General features: G+C 36.8%; 1 protein-coding gene and 1 pseudogene across 19 annotated transcripts in view; both read left to right on the top strand.

Annotated features, from left to right (window-relative positions):
* Positions 1-18,995, top strand: part of LOC132157327 (calcium-activated potassium channel subunit alpha-1a) — a 218,110-nt gene that overhangs the window by 53,231 nt on the left and 145,884 nt on the right. For all 19 annotated transcript variants that reach the window (XM_059566632.1, XM_059566630.1, XM_059566620.1 and 16 more), the window contains exon 2: positions 18,232-18,396. In XM_059566632.1, coding sequence (XP_059422615.1) covers positions 18,232-18,396 — 165 coding nt within the window. The remainder of the gene's footprint in view (positions 1-18,231; positions 18,397-18,995) is intronic.
* On the top strand, positions 4,904-4,999 carry LOC132157619 (U6 spliceosomal RNA; annotated as a pseudogene).

Here is an 18,995-nt window from a genome sequence, read left to right as displayed (position 1 = left end):
TTTGTTTGAGAGAGGCGGTGCACAGAGGACCTAAATAATTACAATATTTGAAAAATAATGTTTTTTGGACATTAAAGCATGTCAACATACTCTGTTACACCAAATACACAAAATAATGATATTTAAAAAAGTATCAAATAACCTCTTTAATTCACTAAAAATTTGACAAATTCTGTGACATTCCATGTTAAACTGTAAATTCCGTTTTTATGACTGGATTCCGCGATTCCGTCTGTGTTTTCCGCATCGCGGAATTTATAGGGCCCTACAAATATGGCTGCTGAGTGAACAGACTTTCCTTGAAAGGGACTTTGCTAAAACTAAAAGCATAAAAATACAAAAATACAAATTTTCATTACTTGATAAAAAAAATACTTTAAAACGTGTTTTTTAAACTTTACACTAAATAAAATTTAATATAAAGTAAAGCCCTGAAATAACTATAAATAATAAATATAATAAGGGTCGACAAATGAGTCTATTAGCACAAGAAACAATGAACTAATGTGATGAAGCTAGGGCTGAAGGCAGCATGTCTCAGACAATCCCCTTGGCCCAGATTACACTCTGCAGAGCACTGCTCAATTCCACCTCAAAGCACTGACCTATCACACTGGCAGCCTGCTCCGCTTGGTGCACACTTCCAGGGTGATATTCAGAGGAAGAATATGTAAAATGGAGAAATTAAGAAACCAACAAAACTGCAGTGTGCTATGTTAGTACATGTAATCAGATTAGAGCAAAAGCAGTAATAGGAGGAATAGAGGGCATTTGCAGCCTAAAACCAAAATATTTAAAATGAAGAAATCCTCTGACTCAAAAGCACATCATCTGAATCTTGTGTTGCGCTTCTAGTCAGCCTCTGGCAGAAGAAATCATTATTTGTTATGAGAAATGCCAGTTTAATGATATAAAACACTTTTCAACTTTGGCCGATATTTAAAAGGATGGAATGTGATGTCCACCAGGGGCATTTTAAAAATTATCAGCAGTACAAATAGCATTATGAAATATGAGATAAAATAATGTATAAAACACTCTGATGTTGCTCAGAGTTTGTGAAGTAGGTGGCATTTCATTTTAGCTGACACTAACGTGGATTCCTACTACCTAGATAGTGTTTCCCAAGTAATGAGCTCGGGGTTCCTTCTGTGTCCCTCAGTAATATCTTTTGATGGCTTCCCTTCATATGTGCCTCTCCCTCACATGACATAACAGTCTGTTGTCCTGTGTCCAGCCCTAATCCTCCACTTCCATACCTCTCCTTTAGCTCATCCATCAGAGAAGAATGTGCAGCATCAGCATAGATAGCAGTAATGAAAGCTGCTTGGGTCTGGTTCAGTAATCAGTGTTCTGTCTGTCACTGTGGCCCTGGACTCTCTGGACGGGCGTTCACAGTTGTACTGTTTTTACATTGACGTTCTGTGTATTTTATGGGCTAAGGGCTAAGAGGCATATAGCTGCCTTTACATGATAGATGGCTTTAGCTGTGTAGTATTTCATTAGTTCTCTTTATGCAGAAATTAAATATCCTGGGAAATCAGCTGCATCAGTGTATATCTTTTCAGTGACTAATTTGCATTATTCAATAATTAATTTAAAATCCTAACATTTAAAATTGCAGTTTAAGTAGGTCACAGTATTTACAGATGTGTTGAAAAGTAAATGTTTCTATTTATAATTTTGCTTATTTAATATATTTTTTAAGTTACAGATTATATCATCAGCATAACAATTTGTCATTTGAATTTGAGAATTTCTTTGTATTTTTCTTTGTCCCTCATTTGACAGCAACATTTGTGTGAAACCTGATGATCATGTTCTCTAGTTTGAAGAGAATCTTGTGCTTAAGCAGAGACGAAAAACATCTGACACATCTGTACAATGGTGGTAAACGATAAATCACCTCAAAATAAAATAGAATTTGTTCCAAAATTTGTGTTAATCTTCAGAACACAAATTAAGATATTTTTTTCCACATTCTGGTATCACTAAAATCTATGCAACCAAACCATTTATGCATCAAATGTAATCCATACGAGTTGAGCTGTTTAGGATGAGCTCCATATATGTGCATTAATCAGTGTTTATATACATTTCATTCTTTTTTTGTCTTGTATTGCCTTTGTTTACAAGTTACCCATGGATTTGAAGCAGTTTGTCTTTTCTTTTACAGGATACATTTGGGTTTGGGTAAAATTGAATTGAAATGAAAGATGCTGTTGAATTAAATTGACAATCATTGAATTGTGCTGTCAATCCAAAGATTTACACACCTTTTTTATATCTCTGAGTAAGTGGCTGTTCACTGTAAACACAAGTGAATTCACAGTGAATACTGGGAGATGTCAAAATCACGTTTTATTTGTGCTATATTACAAGTGCTTGCAACATCCACAATAGAAATGCTACTTACTCTGAAGATGGTTCCTCTCACTAAACCGAATATGGTGTATATCTTGGTAAGAAATTAACTAGCTGACCTGAAATAATTCACATTTATTCTGTCAGTAAATGATGCTCTACAGGACAGATGGGCCACTGTAAGTGTACAGACACATATGTCTTGCATGCTACCATATGTTTTCATGAAATATTTAAAGGTGTAGAATCAGACCTGGAATAGGTTATTGCCTGTAGATTAGTAAACACTTTAGGATCCAACACAGTATCCACAAGAGAATGCACTGAGCCACTTACATATTTAAAAGCTTACCCTTAAACTTTTTCATTTGAAAAAATTCAGTGAGAATGTTTTCCGAATGCTGTTCATAGAGAAAGGCATTGGTCTGCAAAGGACAGACAGTCTGAAGCAAATTTGATGGGCAGACAGGTGCTTGCACTTTAGATGCCAGGTCAACTTCCTGTGGCCATGAAAAGGTCCTGTTTGAGCTGTTGTTGAGGTTGACCTGACTGCCGGCTCATTACAGGTGCTTGACGATGGTTGTGTCAGATTGGTGTAGTACTGAGATCAGAGGAGGAGCTCATTACGGTTGCTTAAGGGTTTTTTGTTTGTCTGCTCTTGATTGACAGCGCTGGAAAAGACTGTTGGGTTTGGTGGGGAGAGCACTCAGCCACTGTGGCTAGAATGACAGCACAAGCATCTCATGGTGAACTTGGATTACAACACTGATGTGTGTCAGGATGCATTGTGTGAAACATTTTTAGAAGGTGTACTTCAAATGTTCACGACAGAGCACAGCATGTGACATTAAGAGTTTAATCTGTTCTCAATATATCTGATAAAAAAGAAACAATACCTCCAATGTGTATACCATGATACTCGTGTAGTTGATGAAAGGCTGCACATATGTGAGTGAGTGTAGGTCAGTCTGAAGTCATGTGACATACAGCGCTGTGCTCACTGAACCTGATCGAGGAGCTGGAAACCCTTATGAGTTTCATGGTGTTGAGATTTGGCCCCTCCCTGAGGCCTCTGATATAAAGAAGAGCTAACCAGCCCTGACACAAATCTCACCTTGCGAGAGATGGGAACCAATTACTGCACACACATACACACACATTTGCTGGAGCCGTGCCCTTCTGTGAAAATTGTGTTTTTGTTTCTTTCTTTTCTTCTTCTTCAGCAGAAACAAAAATGTTTCTCTCTAAAATTAATGGGTTATGGGGACAGAGAGAAATCAAGAGCAAATTGTAGGAACACTGACACATCAGAGATGTATGTTGGTAAATGGGAGATTTTCTTTTGAAGGCTCTTAAGTCTAGCCCTATGATATCAGTTAATTTGTTTACCCCAAAATACTTTTTTCCCCCAAATTCTGTGCTTTGTTATTAGTGATGCATGGATGAGCTCAAACGTCACCCAAATCCACTGAAATCATCTGTCTGATGAAAAAAAATATTTTAAACATGTTCACATTTTAGAAAATGTAGTTGATATTTGCATCATTAATGATTTATCTCATTTACCCCTGAATAATCAGAATGAATTTTTTATTACCTACCCTACCCGTGGATTATGCGCAGCTATCCCGCAGATATTACCGCCATCCGTGCTTCACTATTTGTTATGCTTTTTCTGAATTCAGTTTTATTCGTTTAAATGCATTTCAATAGTACTAGTAAAAAACCATGTATAATCATTTGAATTCATAAAAAAATGTGTGTATGTGTGTGTATATAATATGTTTATAATCTTTAACAGTAATAGTGCCCTATGATATTTTGGTTTCTCAGAAGTTCTGTTTTATTAAAATAAAATTGGATTCTGAGTATAATTGAATATAAATGTATTATTAAAACTAAATAAAATGTAACTTATCTTTTAAATACAATCAAAATAAATTTGAATAATCCCTTTTGGCAAACAAAGATAAAAGACGAAATTTTGCATCTCATTCACACAACAGAGATGCTGAACATGCACAATTCTTATTTAAATAGGCTTTTTGCAGTTTAAGATTTACAGACATTAGATCATTTCCTATTGTGTACAGTGACACTTTTGATTTATTCATCCAAATTTCACCAAATTCTGTGATATTCTGTGTTATCTAAATCATGCAGTAAATATACACAAAATTTAATTTTTCTCACCACAATTCTGTCCACGCTTTCTGCATCACAAAAATCAGAGCCCTGCTAATAAATAGAAAATAATTTGATTATGAGCTTGTTTGATACTATGTAGATATCCGTGCAGAGTTGAAATGCTTTTTTAAATAAAATCCCTGGTTCTTTGTGATTAATATATATGATACACTAATCAACTTGGAATGCAATTAAATAACTAATTTGTAAACAAATACAAGTTCTTAAGGTTTACGCAGCTACACGACTGCTGTAGCTTTTGTACTGCTCTGTTTTACTCCTGAAATTCATGCCACTGCTGTTATTGATGGCTTCTGTGTGATTAATTGTTTGTGTATTTCCCCTTTTGTGAGGTGGATGAAAACCATCTGCTAAATGATTGAGACAGAGAAGATTAGCATGGCCCCTGTGAAAAGATGACACGCAAATCCGTGAACACTCCATCTTGGGGAATTCGTGGCCTAGTGGTTAGAGAGTTTGACTCCTAACCCTAGGGTTGTGGGTTCGAGTCTTGGGCCAGCAATACCACGACTGAGGTGCCCTTGAGCAAGGCACCGAACCCCCAACTGCTCCCCGGGCGCCGCAGCATAAATGGCTGCCCACAGCTCCGGGTGTGTGCTCATGGTTTGTGTGTGTTCACTGCTGTTTGTGTGCACTTTGGATGGGTTAAATGCAGAGCATAAATTCGGAGTATGAGTGACCATACTTGGATGAATGTCACCTCGCTTTCACTTTTCACTTTCACTTAAATCTAAACGTGATTAAATATGGCTGAAAGGTTTGCATGCACTGCTCACACTTTATTATGCATTTCAGTAAATAAATACCTTGTGTTTATGCCATGTATTACCTGTCCTTTGAGAATGAACTTTGAGAATGTCTGTTAACTTGATTTCCTACATGTTATGGTTTTACTCCACCGACTGGAACTTGTTTTTTTTTTTCTCACATAGATTCAGTCATTTTAAAGTGTCTGAGGAAAGAGTTTCTTCCTGTCAGGAACATAATTGAATGACCTGATTTTTGGTTTATTGCGGAGATAATTTGTGAAGATCTTTATTGCTTGCTATTTAAGGCAGTGTTTTCTTAAAGGCGCAGTGCACCATTAGCTCCTAATGAGGACAGTAATACATCACTAATACATCAGTGTTGTGAGTGGATGCAAGTGAATTATAACAGAACCGATGTTATGTGAAGTGATTTCACTTTGTTTTATCCAGATACATCAGATCTGACGTCTCACTGCTCCATCCAGGCTTTCACTTTTGCTTCCCCCTTTATTGACATCACATTGACTGATGGGATTTTTTTTTTAAGGTCTTTCCTCTCCTCCAAGCCACAGAACTTGAGTCTTTCGCAATTTGCCTGCCTTTGTTCACTGGATCCTGCACATATTCCAAGCTGCCATTGCTGCTGGCAGTTAAAACGCATTGGAAAACAAGGTCAGATTCTCCCAAAGCCCTCTGGTCTCAATTATTCCACCACAGATGCTCCAGCAGGGATCCACAACATGGACCAAGACAACAGACTTTTATGTTGACTAGTACATGTTTATTATCAGCGAACATCATTGAAGCAGAGATCCAAGTCCTGACCTTGCGAAACCGCATCATTCATGGGAGAATGATGTGTCCTTTATCTGAGAGCACTGGGGCTGATAATCATGTATTAAGTGGACACTGTTATGAATCATGTTGAGAACAGTAGTACATGTGGCCTGGATGCTCTGCAGAGTAGCACTAATGCACTGGCCGCACATCCTCAGTGTTTGGTTTGTGTTTTATGCAAGATATGAGAGAATGATGCTCCCTGGGTCAGCAGCGTGTTTCCAGAGTTCTTGAAATGTAATGGAAGTGGACAGACCGAACAGTTGTGTTAAAAGCATTGCAGACTTCAGTTGTTCTCCTGAATGTTTGTTGTATTTGGTTATGGCAGAAACTATCGGTTTAATGGCAGCCTTCATGCTTTGAAGACGTTACCTGTAGTGTTCTAATCGTAGTTATATGAATGCCATAGAAGCTTATGTGACTGGAGATATGACTTTGATTTCCCTTCTTTTAAAGTGTTAGTTATTAACACTGTATGAATTCTCATATGATTTTGTATATTTAAACACACACCCACAGTCAGCGATGAAAGAAAATGATGAAAAAAGTAGACAGTCCGTATGTTTTTGTTTTTTAAGTTAAACATTTAGTAATTTATTTGACTTTATTATGCATTAATTTTTGATTTGTTTGACTTTACACAAGTGTTTTTGTTTAGTTTTTTGTGGGGAAAAAAAAAACTTTGAGCTTGATCTTAATAATAATAAATAATAATATAATATAATGATGAGATTCTTTTAACATTGTCATGACAGTGTCAATCTTTTTCTCTTCTGATTGCTTTATCCATTTAGCAATGTCCACTCACGTCATTAGTGGAAATGGGAACACACATGTAACAATGAAGGGTTATTTTGGCCATAATAATATCTTGTGGTTGAGGCAGGGATTTGTACCAATGCTGAGGCTTCATGTTTCCACACTAGATGTGTTATTTTACTGACCTGGTGTAAGTGTGAAATGAGATAAGGTGCTCTTGAATAATGATAATATAAATAGTCTGGCACGTCCAGCCAGAGGCATAGATTATGTTGCTTCATACCTGTGTAATCCTCAAATCAAGCCCATGGCATCCCTGCTTTAAGTTCCAAACGTGAATCAAGCAGAAGCAAGGGTAACTATTCTGCCTTAGGTGCTCTTGAATAATAATAATATAAATAAATGTGAATCAAACAGAAGTCAGGGTTTCTGCCTTAAAGGAGCAGTTCACAGAAAAAGAATGGATGAATATATTCTCTTTATTTTGTAATTTATCTCTTCTCTTGAAGATCCTATATGGCACAACACTTAAAGTGATTTACCCACATAGGACATGGTCTTGGATCAGTGTCCTTGTTGTTCATGGAACCACATTCATTCACAACCAATCAGGTTTTAGGTTAAGGGGGCAGAACAGCATTGTTTTAGCATATGCTTTCCCTCTGATTTAAATTTAGGGTTCGTGCTCTGATTTAAGACCATCAGAGGATGTTCACTTGCTGTTTTGTCTGAATTCATTATTATTCCTCCAGCTTATGTTCTTCTTGTTGTTACTGTTGTTTAGGGGTGTCTACATATCTTATCAAGCTCAGTTTGTATTCAGTGTTTGTGATCACAGCACTTTTAAAGTGTATGGCACATTCTCAGACACCTTCCAATTTGTTGCAGTTATTTTGAAATAAGATAAGCAGACAAAGTATGTAATTTTAGGTGTGTTACTCTCTTTGCTGCTTTGTATTTAAGCTATATTCATTTAAAGGGATCTTTTTGATGGTGTTGTAGTGTGAAATGATCACCTTGTAAAATTTGTTGACTGTACTGATATTTAAATAGCAAATGTGAAACAGAGCATGTTTGGATTCACCGTTTTTTATTTATTTATTTATTTATTTTCAGCTCCCTGGGTGAAGCTAAAAATAGTGCTCGCTATGGAGTCCAGTTTTCCCCAGTGATGCAAATGGAAGTCGCAGGAACAGCTGCGCTAAAGCCAAGTCGTGTTAGATCAGCCTTGGTCACATGACCTGCTCTGTCATTCATTATTACTGAAACTCCCAAGTGTGCATATTACAGTCAACCCTGTTTCAGCTGTCAAAAGTGCAATATATTTCATTTCATTTATAGTTAATTACATTTACTAAAACATTTATCTGTTTTGTTTGCTTGCATATGAATAGAAAGATCATAGAAACAGAGCTAGTGAGACAGAGGGAGGCAGATGGATGGATGGATATTGATACATGCATATGTTTAGATACAGTATAGATGGATTGATGGGGCATATTGATAGATAGAGATTAGGGATGCACAATATTATTGGACAAATATTGGAATCAGCCGATAATGGCTTTAAAAGTAAATATCAACATCGGCCTCATATGAAAAATTATTTTGATATGTCTTGCAGATAAGGGGAATACATTAACTCACGTGTGCTCAGGGTGTGCTTGTGATTAGATCAAGTCAGCAGTGTGGCTCATCTTTAAAGTTTGCCCTAATGATGATTAGATTCACTGTATTGGATCACTGCATTTATACTGAGAATGCACGTACAGAAAGATGTGTTCTTTGTGCAGTAGAGTCAACAGTAATATCACATGCAGCGACGGTAGCCTCCCTGGGTCCTAATGCCTGCTCAGTAAAGAGTTTTAATTCCATAGGGGGTGCTGTTGGTCTAATTCTAATAAAATGAAAGCAAAATACACACATAATATTTAGTCTGTCTTTGATTAAATATACTAATTATTAATGCCATAAAATCATGAGTATGTTTTGATTTTTAAGGTCCGAAGCTATGGCTTACATGAACAAAAAAGAAATCACAAACATGACACTTAAATTGAATAATTTTGTACTGATTTCATCAATCAATTCATTTCATTATTCAATCAATTCATTATTGTGTAATATGTGTAACCCATAACAAATTATGAGCTTAAAAATATTTTCTGAATTTTTACAATTCTTTTGCTTTAGACCATTTACAAATGTTAAATCTTAAAATAAAATTTGTAAGGTTACCACTGCATATTTCTGAAAAAAATAAAATAAAATGATAATAATAATCTTCAATGTACTGTCATTATAAAATAACTTCATTATTGTTGTTTATAAAAATAAGTTTTTTATTAAAAACTAACCAACATTAAAACATAATTTGCATATAATTTCTACACAGGAAAGACTTGATGTCGTTTTCAAACAAAAGGAAACATATTGGTATCCGCATCGGCTATTGGCCAAAATGAGTTAAAAAATATCAGCTAATTGGATATCGGCAAAAATACAATATCATGAATCCCTAATAGAGATACATGTATATGCATAGAGGGATGTTTGTGTGGGTAGGTAGGTAGACAGGTTGGTTGGTAGGTAGATAGATTATTAGTTGAACTCTAATGCCCTGTCTGACCTAGCTCAGATTGTTGACCGATTGTTAGGGGGAAAAACACACAAACAAAAAAATTATGTTGAGGTCAGGGAACAAGGTCACTCTAAATTCATTGTGTTGACTGCTCAAGCCATAGTCTGCTTCAGGCCTTCTGCCTGTTTGCATTATGAAGAGGGCTGGATTTGCCCAATGTAGCTCAGGCTTTGACATCACAGGTGAAAAATAGCTGTTGGAGTATCCCATGGCTCACTGTTCCATAGCCCCTTTTTTCCTCGCTCGCATAGGGTGCTCAAATGAAGTAGAAGTTGTTTCTTGTTTACATTGTCTGCTCGTATCTGGACAGCCATCAGTTTGAGACCTTATGTATAATTCATGGCTTTACCCACGTGAAGACTCTGCCCATAACTCCACACCTCTCAGCTCACAGCTTTCACTCTCACATGTGGTGCTGGAGAAATGTGATTTCAGTGGTGTTAGTGTGCAGGTTCTATGCAGTGATCAGCTTTAAACATGATAAATGTACTTCTTGCCAGTTTGTTTGTTGAGTGTGCAGCATGTTTGCCCAAGAGTGGCTAACAAACCCAAAATGAAACGGCCTCATTGGAGTCAAAATAAATTGGTGTAAACTACGGCTTGTTTACATTTATGTAAGAGATTACACTGATGAGTCAAAATAAACAATTGGCTGTTATTATAATTTTTGTTGTTGTTGAGAAAATTATAATCAATTACAATAATTTAAATCACCCACTTCTAGTCAGAATAGTTGATTTGTACAATCGTACAATAAATGTACAATCGTGGCCAAAAGTTTTGAGAATTACATAAATATTGGAAATTGGAAAAGTTGCTGCTTAAGTTTTTTATAATAGCAATTTGCATATACTCCAGAATGTTATGAAGAGTGATCAGATGAATTGCATAGTCCTTCTTTGCCATGAAAATTAACTTAATCCCAAAAAAAACCTTTCCACTGCATTTCATTGCTGTCATTAAAGGACCTGCTGAGATCATTTCAGTAATCGTCTTGTTAACTCAGGTGAGAATGTTGACGAGCACAAGGCTGGAGATCATTATGTCAGGCTGATTGGGTTAGAATGGCAGACTTGACATGTTAAAAGGAGGGTGATGCTTGAAATCATTGTTCTTCCATTGTTAACCATGGTGACCTGCAAAGAAACGCGTGCACCCATCATTGCGTTGCATAAAAATGGCTTCACAGGCAAGGATATTGTGGCTACTAAGATTGCACCTAAATCAACAATTTATAGGATCATCAAGAACTTCAAGGAAAGAGGTTAAATTCTTGTAAAGAAGGCTTCGGGGCGTCTAAGAAAGTCCAGCAAGCGCCAGGATGGTCTCCTAAAGAGGATTCAGCTGCGGGATCGGAGTGCCACCAGTGCAGAACTTGCTCAGGAATGGCAGCAGGCAGGTGTGAGCGCATCTGCACGCACAGTGAGGCCAAGACTTTTGGAAGATGGCCTGGTGTCAAGAAGGGCAGCAAAGAAGCCACTTCTCTCCAAAAAAAACATCAGGGACAGATTGATCTTCTGCAGAAAGTATAGTGAATGGACTGCTGAGGACTGGGGCAAAGTCATATTCTCAGATGAAGCCCCTTTCCGATTGTTTGGGGCATCTGGAAAAAGGCTTGTCCGGAGAAGAAAAGGTGAGCGCTACCATCAGTCCTGTGTCATGCCAACAGTAAAGCATCCTGACACCATTCATGTGTGGGGTTGCTTCTCATCCAAGGGAGTGGGCTCACTCACAATTCTGCCCAAAAACACAGCCATGAATAAAGAATGGTACCAAAACACCCTCCAACAGCAACTTCTTCCAACAATCCAACAACAGTTTGGTGAAGAACAATGCATTTTCCAGCACGATGGAGCACCGTGCCATAAGGCAAAAGTGATAACTAAGTGGCTCAAGGACCAGAATGTTGAAATTTTGGGTCCATGGCCTGGAAACTACCCAGATCTTAATCCCATTGAGAACTTGTGGTCAATCCTCAAGAGACAGGTGGACAAACAAAAACCCACTAATTCTGACAAACTCCAAGAAGTGATTATGAAAGAATGGGTTGCTATCAGTCAGGATTTGGCCCAGAAGTTGATTGAGAGCATGCCCAGTCGAATTGCAGAGGTCCTGAAAAAGAAGGGCCAACACTGCAAATACTGACTCTTTGCATAAATGTCATGTAATTGTCGATAAAAGCCTTTGAAACGTACGAAGTGTTAGTAATTATATTTCAGTACATCACAGAAACAAAGATCTAAAAGCAGTTTAGCAGCAAACTTTTTGAAAACTAATATTTATGTAATTCTCAAAACTTTTGGCCACGACTGTATTCATGTTTGATTTGAAATGATTTTCAAAGGTGCCTGGAAATGATTTTATTTTAGTTTCCCTGAATAGCTCTCATTAACTCGATAGATTCAGATCTTGAGTGGCTTTGCTAACACACTCAAAGATTTACTTTCCAGGCCAGGCTGAGCACATGGTGATATCCGATCAGAACGAAACCTGATCTTAGTGTACACGCTGTGGGCACAGCACACCGACTACAGTATTTACACCAAGTGACAGGATCAACCATGTGTGCGATGTGACAGAGGAGGCTTGAGGAGATGGGGATATATTTTGGATTGTGACGGACAGGCAGAGCACACCTTTGTTGACCTGTTCCTGCAGCGACTGTGGATTGAAGGTTAAGTTCCCATGAATGACAGAGAAATCTGATCTGCTGAACAGCAAGCTCACATATTAGGAATAGTTTACCTGATACTGTTATTTGACAAATCTAATTACTGAGACACCCGCTGCCCCTTTGGCAAATCATTATGGATTATAATTCAATTTCAGCAGAATTGCTGTGTTGGCAGTGTTGAATGTTCCATTAATTACCTATACTTTGGCTTCCTGGAACAGTTTTATAATGAACCAAAATATTTGTACATTTCTTATAATTAACAAAAAAAAATTGTGAAGTGTGTTTTGTGCCATTGCTTTGGCAAAGCATCTATCAGCCAAATTTCAATAGTTTGTGTGAGTAACTAATGTTTTCAGCATCTCACAGCGACTCAGTGAAGCTGAGTCTGTGCTTTAAAATGTTAATTTTCAAGTGTAATTAATGCATTTCTCAACAAGGTCAATTTATGGGCTGTCTGTAACCTTTGCTCAGTATGCCTGGTCCGGTGGTGAACTTCTGGAGCCGTCTGGAGCCAGATGGTCTTGTCTGGATCTCCTGTGGTGACAGTCTCTTCAAAAACCTTCATGCTGGTCTCTGATATATGGCCTTTACTACCTCACTGGATGACACACCCTGAAGACAGATGTCTGTCCTGGGATGACACTCAACTCTCTGTTTTTATTGAGCAGCTTTTTCTGTACATGGTTACAGTCTCTTATCTATACTCAGGATCCAAAATTGACTTTCCATTCCATTTTCCTTGATACCTTTCTGCTTGTAGTACCTGTAACAAGTGAGCCTGCAGTGAGCAAGTAGATCATTAATGCTCAGTGGTTTTCATTTATCCTGGAGTTTAGTTTTATATCACTGATGCATGTGTGTTTTGTTCTTCCCACTTGTTGACAGAAGTGTTTCTCTGCTCCTGAGGCTCTCATTAATTTTGTACTCATCTGAACCATATATCTTTCCATCACAGCTTAGCATCCTCTGTGGCAACACCAGAGTGAAATACTTCCTCCAGGGATGTGTTCATGTCCTAATGTCTGACCTAGCACCCACAGCCAGGCCAGTCCTATAAACCAAATCTTAGACATCTCTTGTCATTTAAGCCTCATGTAAGCTCTTAAAAACAGTTTGAAAAGCCACTTTGTCAGCTGATCCTACATATTGCTTCTTAAGGTGTAATTATGTCACGTTCACACGTGCTCTGTGGCTAGAGAGAACACAATAAACACAGACTTTTTGCTTTGTGTAAAAATCCCAATCATTCAGCAAATGGATAAAGAAAAATGACCAATACTGTTGAAAAGTTTGATTTGGTAAGATTTGAATTTTTTGTAAATGAGTTACCTATGCTCACCATTAAATTAATAATACAGTAAAAAACACTGATATATGTGAAATATTAACATTTTAACTAACATATATCAGTAACTTTTTTTCACATCTTTTAAAATGTAATTTATTCCTGTGATGGAAAAGCTGAGTTTTTAGCATCATTACTCCTGTCTTCGGCAGACCTGCCACTGCGTCATCTGAAAAAAGCAACACATGCCAAGCATCCCTTGTAATGTCTTTTAAAGAGGAGCATTTCTAAACCTGTAGTCCAAAAAAAAAGAACATTAAAACATAATTCTCTCCACAAAAAAAATCTGATGTGGCTTCTTATCACAGAATGATCCAGAAATGTATTCTATACTGTAATAAAGCCTATGTTGATTAGCAATAAATTATAAATGTACTTAATAATTAAAATACCCATGGTGCTTTTAAAAAAAACAGATAAATGTTTTTACAGTAGAGTGTTTAATGTTCTTTTTGAATGTCATCATTCAAAGCTTTTCTGTCTTCTTTCATTCAGGTACAGTGATAGCTGTATTACTCAAAAATATGCATAAATAATGTTATTAGATTAATGTTTTACTTTTTTGACATACAAATATGAAATGTTGGAAAAATACAATGATACTTTTAAATATGAAATTAAACCACCGGTATGATTCATTCAATAAATGAAGCAAGTGACTAGCTTTAAGAATGACTCACTGAATCATTGACTCGTTCAAAAATGCTGAATCATTCAGTAACGAAAGACTGTAGTGTGTTGCTTGGAGATGCGCAACTGTTCTGCTGTGGCTTTGCTTAGAACTATTTTTGTTAGCGAAATGGAGCAAAAATTATCAATAATGTATCTAAAATGTAGATCAGTTAATATTACTTGTTTATTGAACTAAAGTTGTATAAAATCAATATCACATTGTGCTGAAACTCAGGAAAACATCCCTCTTGGTCGTGTGATGTTGCATATAATATATTATATAAAATTATTATAATTTCTTTCTACCACAGAATGTTTGCTCATGTTTGTTTCTTTGTGTGTGCTGTTGCTCTTATAGTTTCGATTTCTCCTTGAGTCAGACTGGCTGAACGAGCCTCAACTGACGCGACCTTATTTTAAATACATTATCCGTTATTAGTAGGGGTGGCACGGTTTAACTTTTTCACGGTTCGGTTTGTTTCACGGTTTTAGAGTCACGGTTTTCGATACAGTTCGGTATGTGCTTATGGAAAAACTATACTTTCTAATAAAAAAAGAAGAATATTCTATCCAACTACAAGCAACAGCACACATGGTGATTTTCAGTTTTTTTTTTTTTTTGGCAGGTCTAGCATAAGTTTTTAGGTACAGAAATTTAATAAAGTAATCAAATGTAAAACAGCATTGCATATTGGACTATATAAATTAAAGATAATTTTTTATTAAAGTTAAAAAAGCTTTTTAATCAAGAGCAGGGAGTGATTTCTTTGTTGTTGCTGTTTCTATTAATATAAAGACTGTCAATTTAAGAGAATGCGCTGATACAGTGGCCTGCGTTCTGCCGGCTATGTCTGCTGTAGGATACTTATCAAGACGGGCATTTTGACATAATTTTTGTCTGAATTTGTCCATTTAAACACAATACTTCGGAGAGAGCTTATATTTGCGCACGTTCTGAGGCGCGGGTTTGCGCGCTTCCGGTGAGCGCATGCACAAATCTTCTCACTGCGTGCGCAAGCTCGCGTCTTTGCCTCTTAAATTTGACAACGCTTAAATGAGTTTAGTTTAAATACATATTAACGTGTGCTGTTCAGGTCTCATCTGTGCGCGCGCACTTTCAGCAGACTGCTCATATTCATTCACATTGATCAAGAGTGAATGGTTTGTCCAGGGTTTTTTTTTATTTTTTTTATCAGTTTCTCATCTAATGTCTGGGAATCCAGAATGAGCATCCATCAACAGAAACATATATTAACTGCTACATATATTATAACCAATAGAAAACATATATTAACCATATTACAGATGCTTTGGATTTAAGTTGAACCACGGTCCCAGCGTGTGCCGAACTGTGCGTGCTGAACCGAACGGTACGGGTTCTTTTCACCCCTAGTGCCACCCCTAGTTATTAGTCACTGTTTACATTGAAAGTGATAAAATCATAATCATTCTCGACAAATTTGTTTTTTTTTATTAGGTTTCTTACTCAGTCAGACAAGTAAAATTCTTTCACTTGCCCCTTTACAAAATCCTCTTGTTCAGGACAAGCAGACAAGCATTAATGTTGAGCCCTGGTTGGATCCCTACTGTTTACTGCATAACCGGAATATCACAAACTGAGTGTAGACCCTGAGTACAAACCTATGAAAAATATTTAACATTAAATCTTGCAATTCCCCATTGATTTGCTGCTCAAAACCATTTAGCCTATGTATTTACTTATTTAATTTATTTATACAGGAGTCTTAGAATAGAATATACATAAACTTTAAAAGAACAGCATTTTTTAAATAATTTTCTTAGATTTTCAAAACAATAAAGAACAGCATTTATTTAAAAAATATTTTGCGTAACAATGTAAATGTCTTTACTGTTTTGATCCATTTAATGCATACTCGCTGAATGAATTTTACACCAACATTTGGAATGGTAGTGTCTAAGACACCGCAAAAGCTAACAAAGCTGCATTTCAAAAAATGAATTTTTCACAAAAGGAATAAGCTTCATTAATTTTGTTGGCACATGAATGCATTATAATTTATTGAAGAATACATTTGGCAATGGTCAGTTCACCTATAAGTGTAAACTGTATCTCAGTGGGTGAAGTAAGGCAAATAGGCCTATATGTTAAAATCTGTACCTACAGGGCAGGATGGCTCATATAAACCCAAAATATACTGAATAATATGACTGAATTCTTGACTGTCAAGATTTACACAGAATTAACACAATTTATACATTGATAGCAGAAATGGTTATTATGTGATGACAGGGTTGTCTGTGGATTTCGGAGTTCACACAGTGAAGAGGTGATATTTCTTCTAATTAGAGAAAGTCAAATATCAGTTAATTTGCCTTGGATATCAGTCCATCATATATTATCCCTAACACTGACACTAACACTAGCTATGTTGTATCTCTTTTCCATTTTCATTGGGATAAACTGAATAAGATTCTTTGTTTTTGTTGCCAAACAGACAGCTTTTTACATCATACCGATATTCTGTTCCAGCACATGGTCCCACTGAGCAGACAAAGATGTTCAAAAGAGTGTTGTGCAGAGATTAGAATATTACCTGCTGTTATTTATGCATCATAGCTCAAGTGCGTTAGTTCCCTGCCAAACCTGCAGTTGAATATGAGCGATTCCTCCAGCGCAGCTTCTAAATCATTGTATTTTCATCCACCCACCTGACTGTGAAGTGTTGCCTAGCCCTGCGGATGTAACCCCAGAATCCCAGAGCGACTCCCTGAGCCTGTGAATCATAGCTGTCCCTGCCTCGGCCTACACACCGCCAGCTGCGCTGTGTGCGTCAGGCAGTCTGAGAGATGCTCTTTTACTGGGCCTCAAAAACTACCATGTCCTGCTTCATCTTAGGCCTCTCCCAGCTGTCAGAAACCTGACAGCAGGTTTGATGTTTAACGTGATGTAGGTCTCAGCCTGTCAAACTATAGCATGAGTCAAGCTGTAGAAACAGACAAAAATAGTGTGTTATGAATGCAGTTTCTGACATTGAACTCCAACATATCCAAAACCTCAGTGAATTTATCATTTCTTTACCTTTTCTGAAGCCTACATAACTAATTAAATTAGCACTTACAACACAGTGAAATATTCTGTTATCTGTTTTGTGTTCTAGATTATGCCTTTTTTAAAAAAGGGTTTCAAAGCAAAATAATAATTAACAATCATAATATAGCTCTTTTTATTTTATATTTGTTATTATAAATAAGATGGTAAAAAAACTGTAAAACAAATAGCCTGTAAGAAACAAATGCATTTTTCATTTTACATCTAAACAAAAGCATTAAAGAAAAGCAAATAATCAAATGTAAAATTATTTCAGTGTGTTCATTACAAATAGATTATTAAATATACAAAAACAGTTCAATAAAGAACAGTGAGTGATTCCCTCTTTTCTTTTATTGTTATATTAACATTCAGACAGACGGCCTATATATTAAGACCTACTGTAATATACAGATTTAGTACTATGTTACACTTCCAATGTTTTTCCCCAACAGTTCCCCAAACATTCACTTAATACATAACTGATTATGTTTGCATGAATACTTAAATACTATAATTCTGTGAATATGTGTATCAGGATCGCGTGCTGGCAGAATCACCTTTTATGCGAGCGCTTCAGATGTCAATTAGAACAAGAAGCGAGCAAAGAAAATTTTATTCTCTCATAAAATGTACAAATAAAGTTACTTTTAAATGTTCAGTTACTATTTGGAGCATTGAGATCACTTGAAGAGGGCTTAATGAACAAATTTTTGTGAAAACTTCATTTTGCAAGCACGGGTCACATTATATTCAACCAGCAAAATTCTTATAAATACTATGTGAATATTTAATACATCAGCCATAGTTTGTAGGATTGATTGACTGTTTCTAACAAAAAAAAATTCTGAGTATCCCAAACTATCCTGTTGCTTACTATGCTGTATGTGTGCTTTCATTTTTTTCCAGGAGGCACAGAAGGTGAATAACCCTATGAACAGTCAGGCTGATGGCCCGCCGAAAAACCTGAATGATAAAGATGACGCCCCAGCCAGCGAGGTGGGCTGGATGACCTCAGTCAAAGACTGGGCAGGGGTCATGATCTCAGCACAGACCCTTACCGGCAGAGTTCTGGTGAGACGGCTACACACATACACCCACCGCAACATCACCAGATGCCCACATACAGTACATCCCTTCACAATCACATTCAGAGCATATAATTCTCATTCATATGTCACAAGCTACAACACAGTTAGCACATTGCGGATGACGTTTTTGTTTCTGTCAAGTCTAGAGGTCAAGATTATACCCAGATGATGATGTACAGGTGTTTTGCTAAATACAGTCTAATTAGCATGCCTCACGCAATAAAGGCCTTTTGGGAGTGCATTATACTGAATGGTGACTCTTGTGGGTGGCGGTCGTCATCGCAGCTGTTAGTGCTCCCACATTTCTAGATACGGACAGGTCAATTAACAATGAACAATTGAGACAATTTACCACATACTGAAGATCATTTACTTTGGGAACGTCATGCAAATGAGACCAGTCCTAATTTTATGACCTTCAGCAAATTATGGACGAAATCGTTTTGCTTTGTGGTTTTATACTCTGGTGGGTCTGCATTTCTGAAAGCTTTAACCTCATACGGCTGTAGCATGTCCTTCATTTATTGTGAATTTTCTTCAGTTCTACATCTCATCTTTCAGGTGGGGTGGCTGTGGTACATG

The sequence above is a fragment of the Carassius carassius genome, chromosome 14 (genome assembly GCF_963082965.1).
Source record: "Carassius carassius chromosome 14, fCarCar2.1, whole genome shotgun sequence".
Lineage (NCBI taxonomy): Eukaryota > Metazoa > Chordata > Actinopteri > Cypriniformes > Cyprinidae > Carassius > Carassius carassius.
This window is presented reverse-complemented; position numbering and strand designations above follow the sequence as displayed.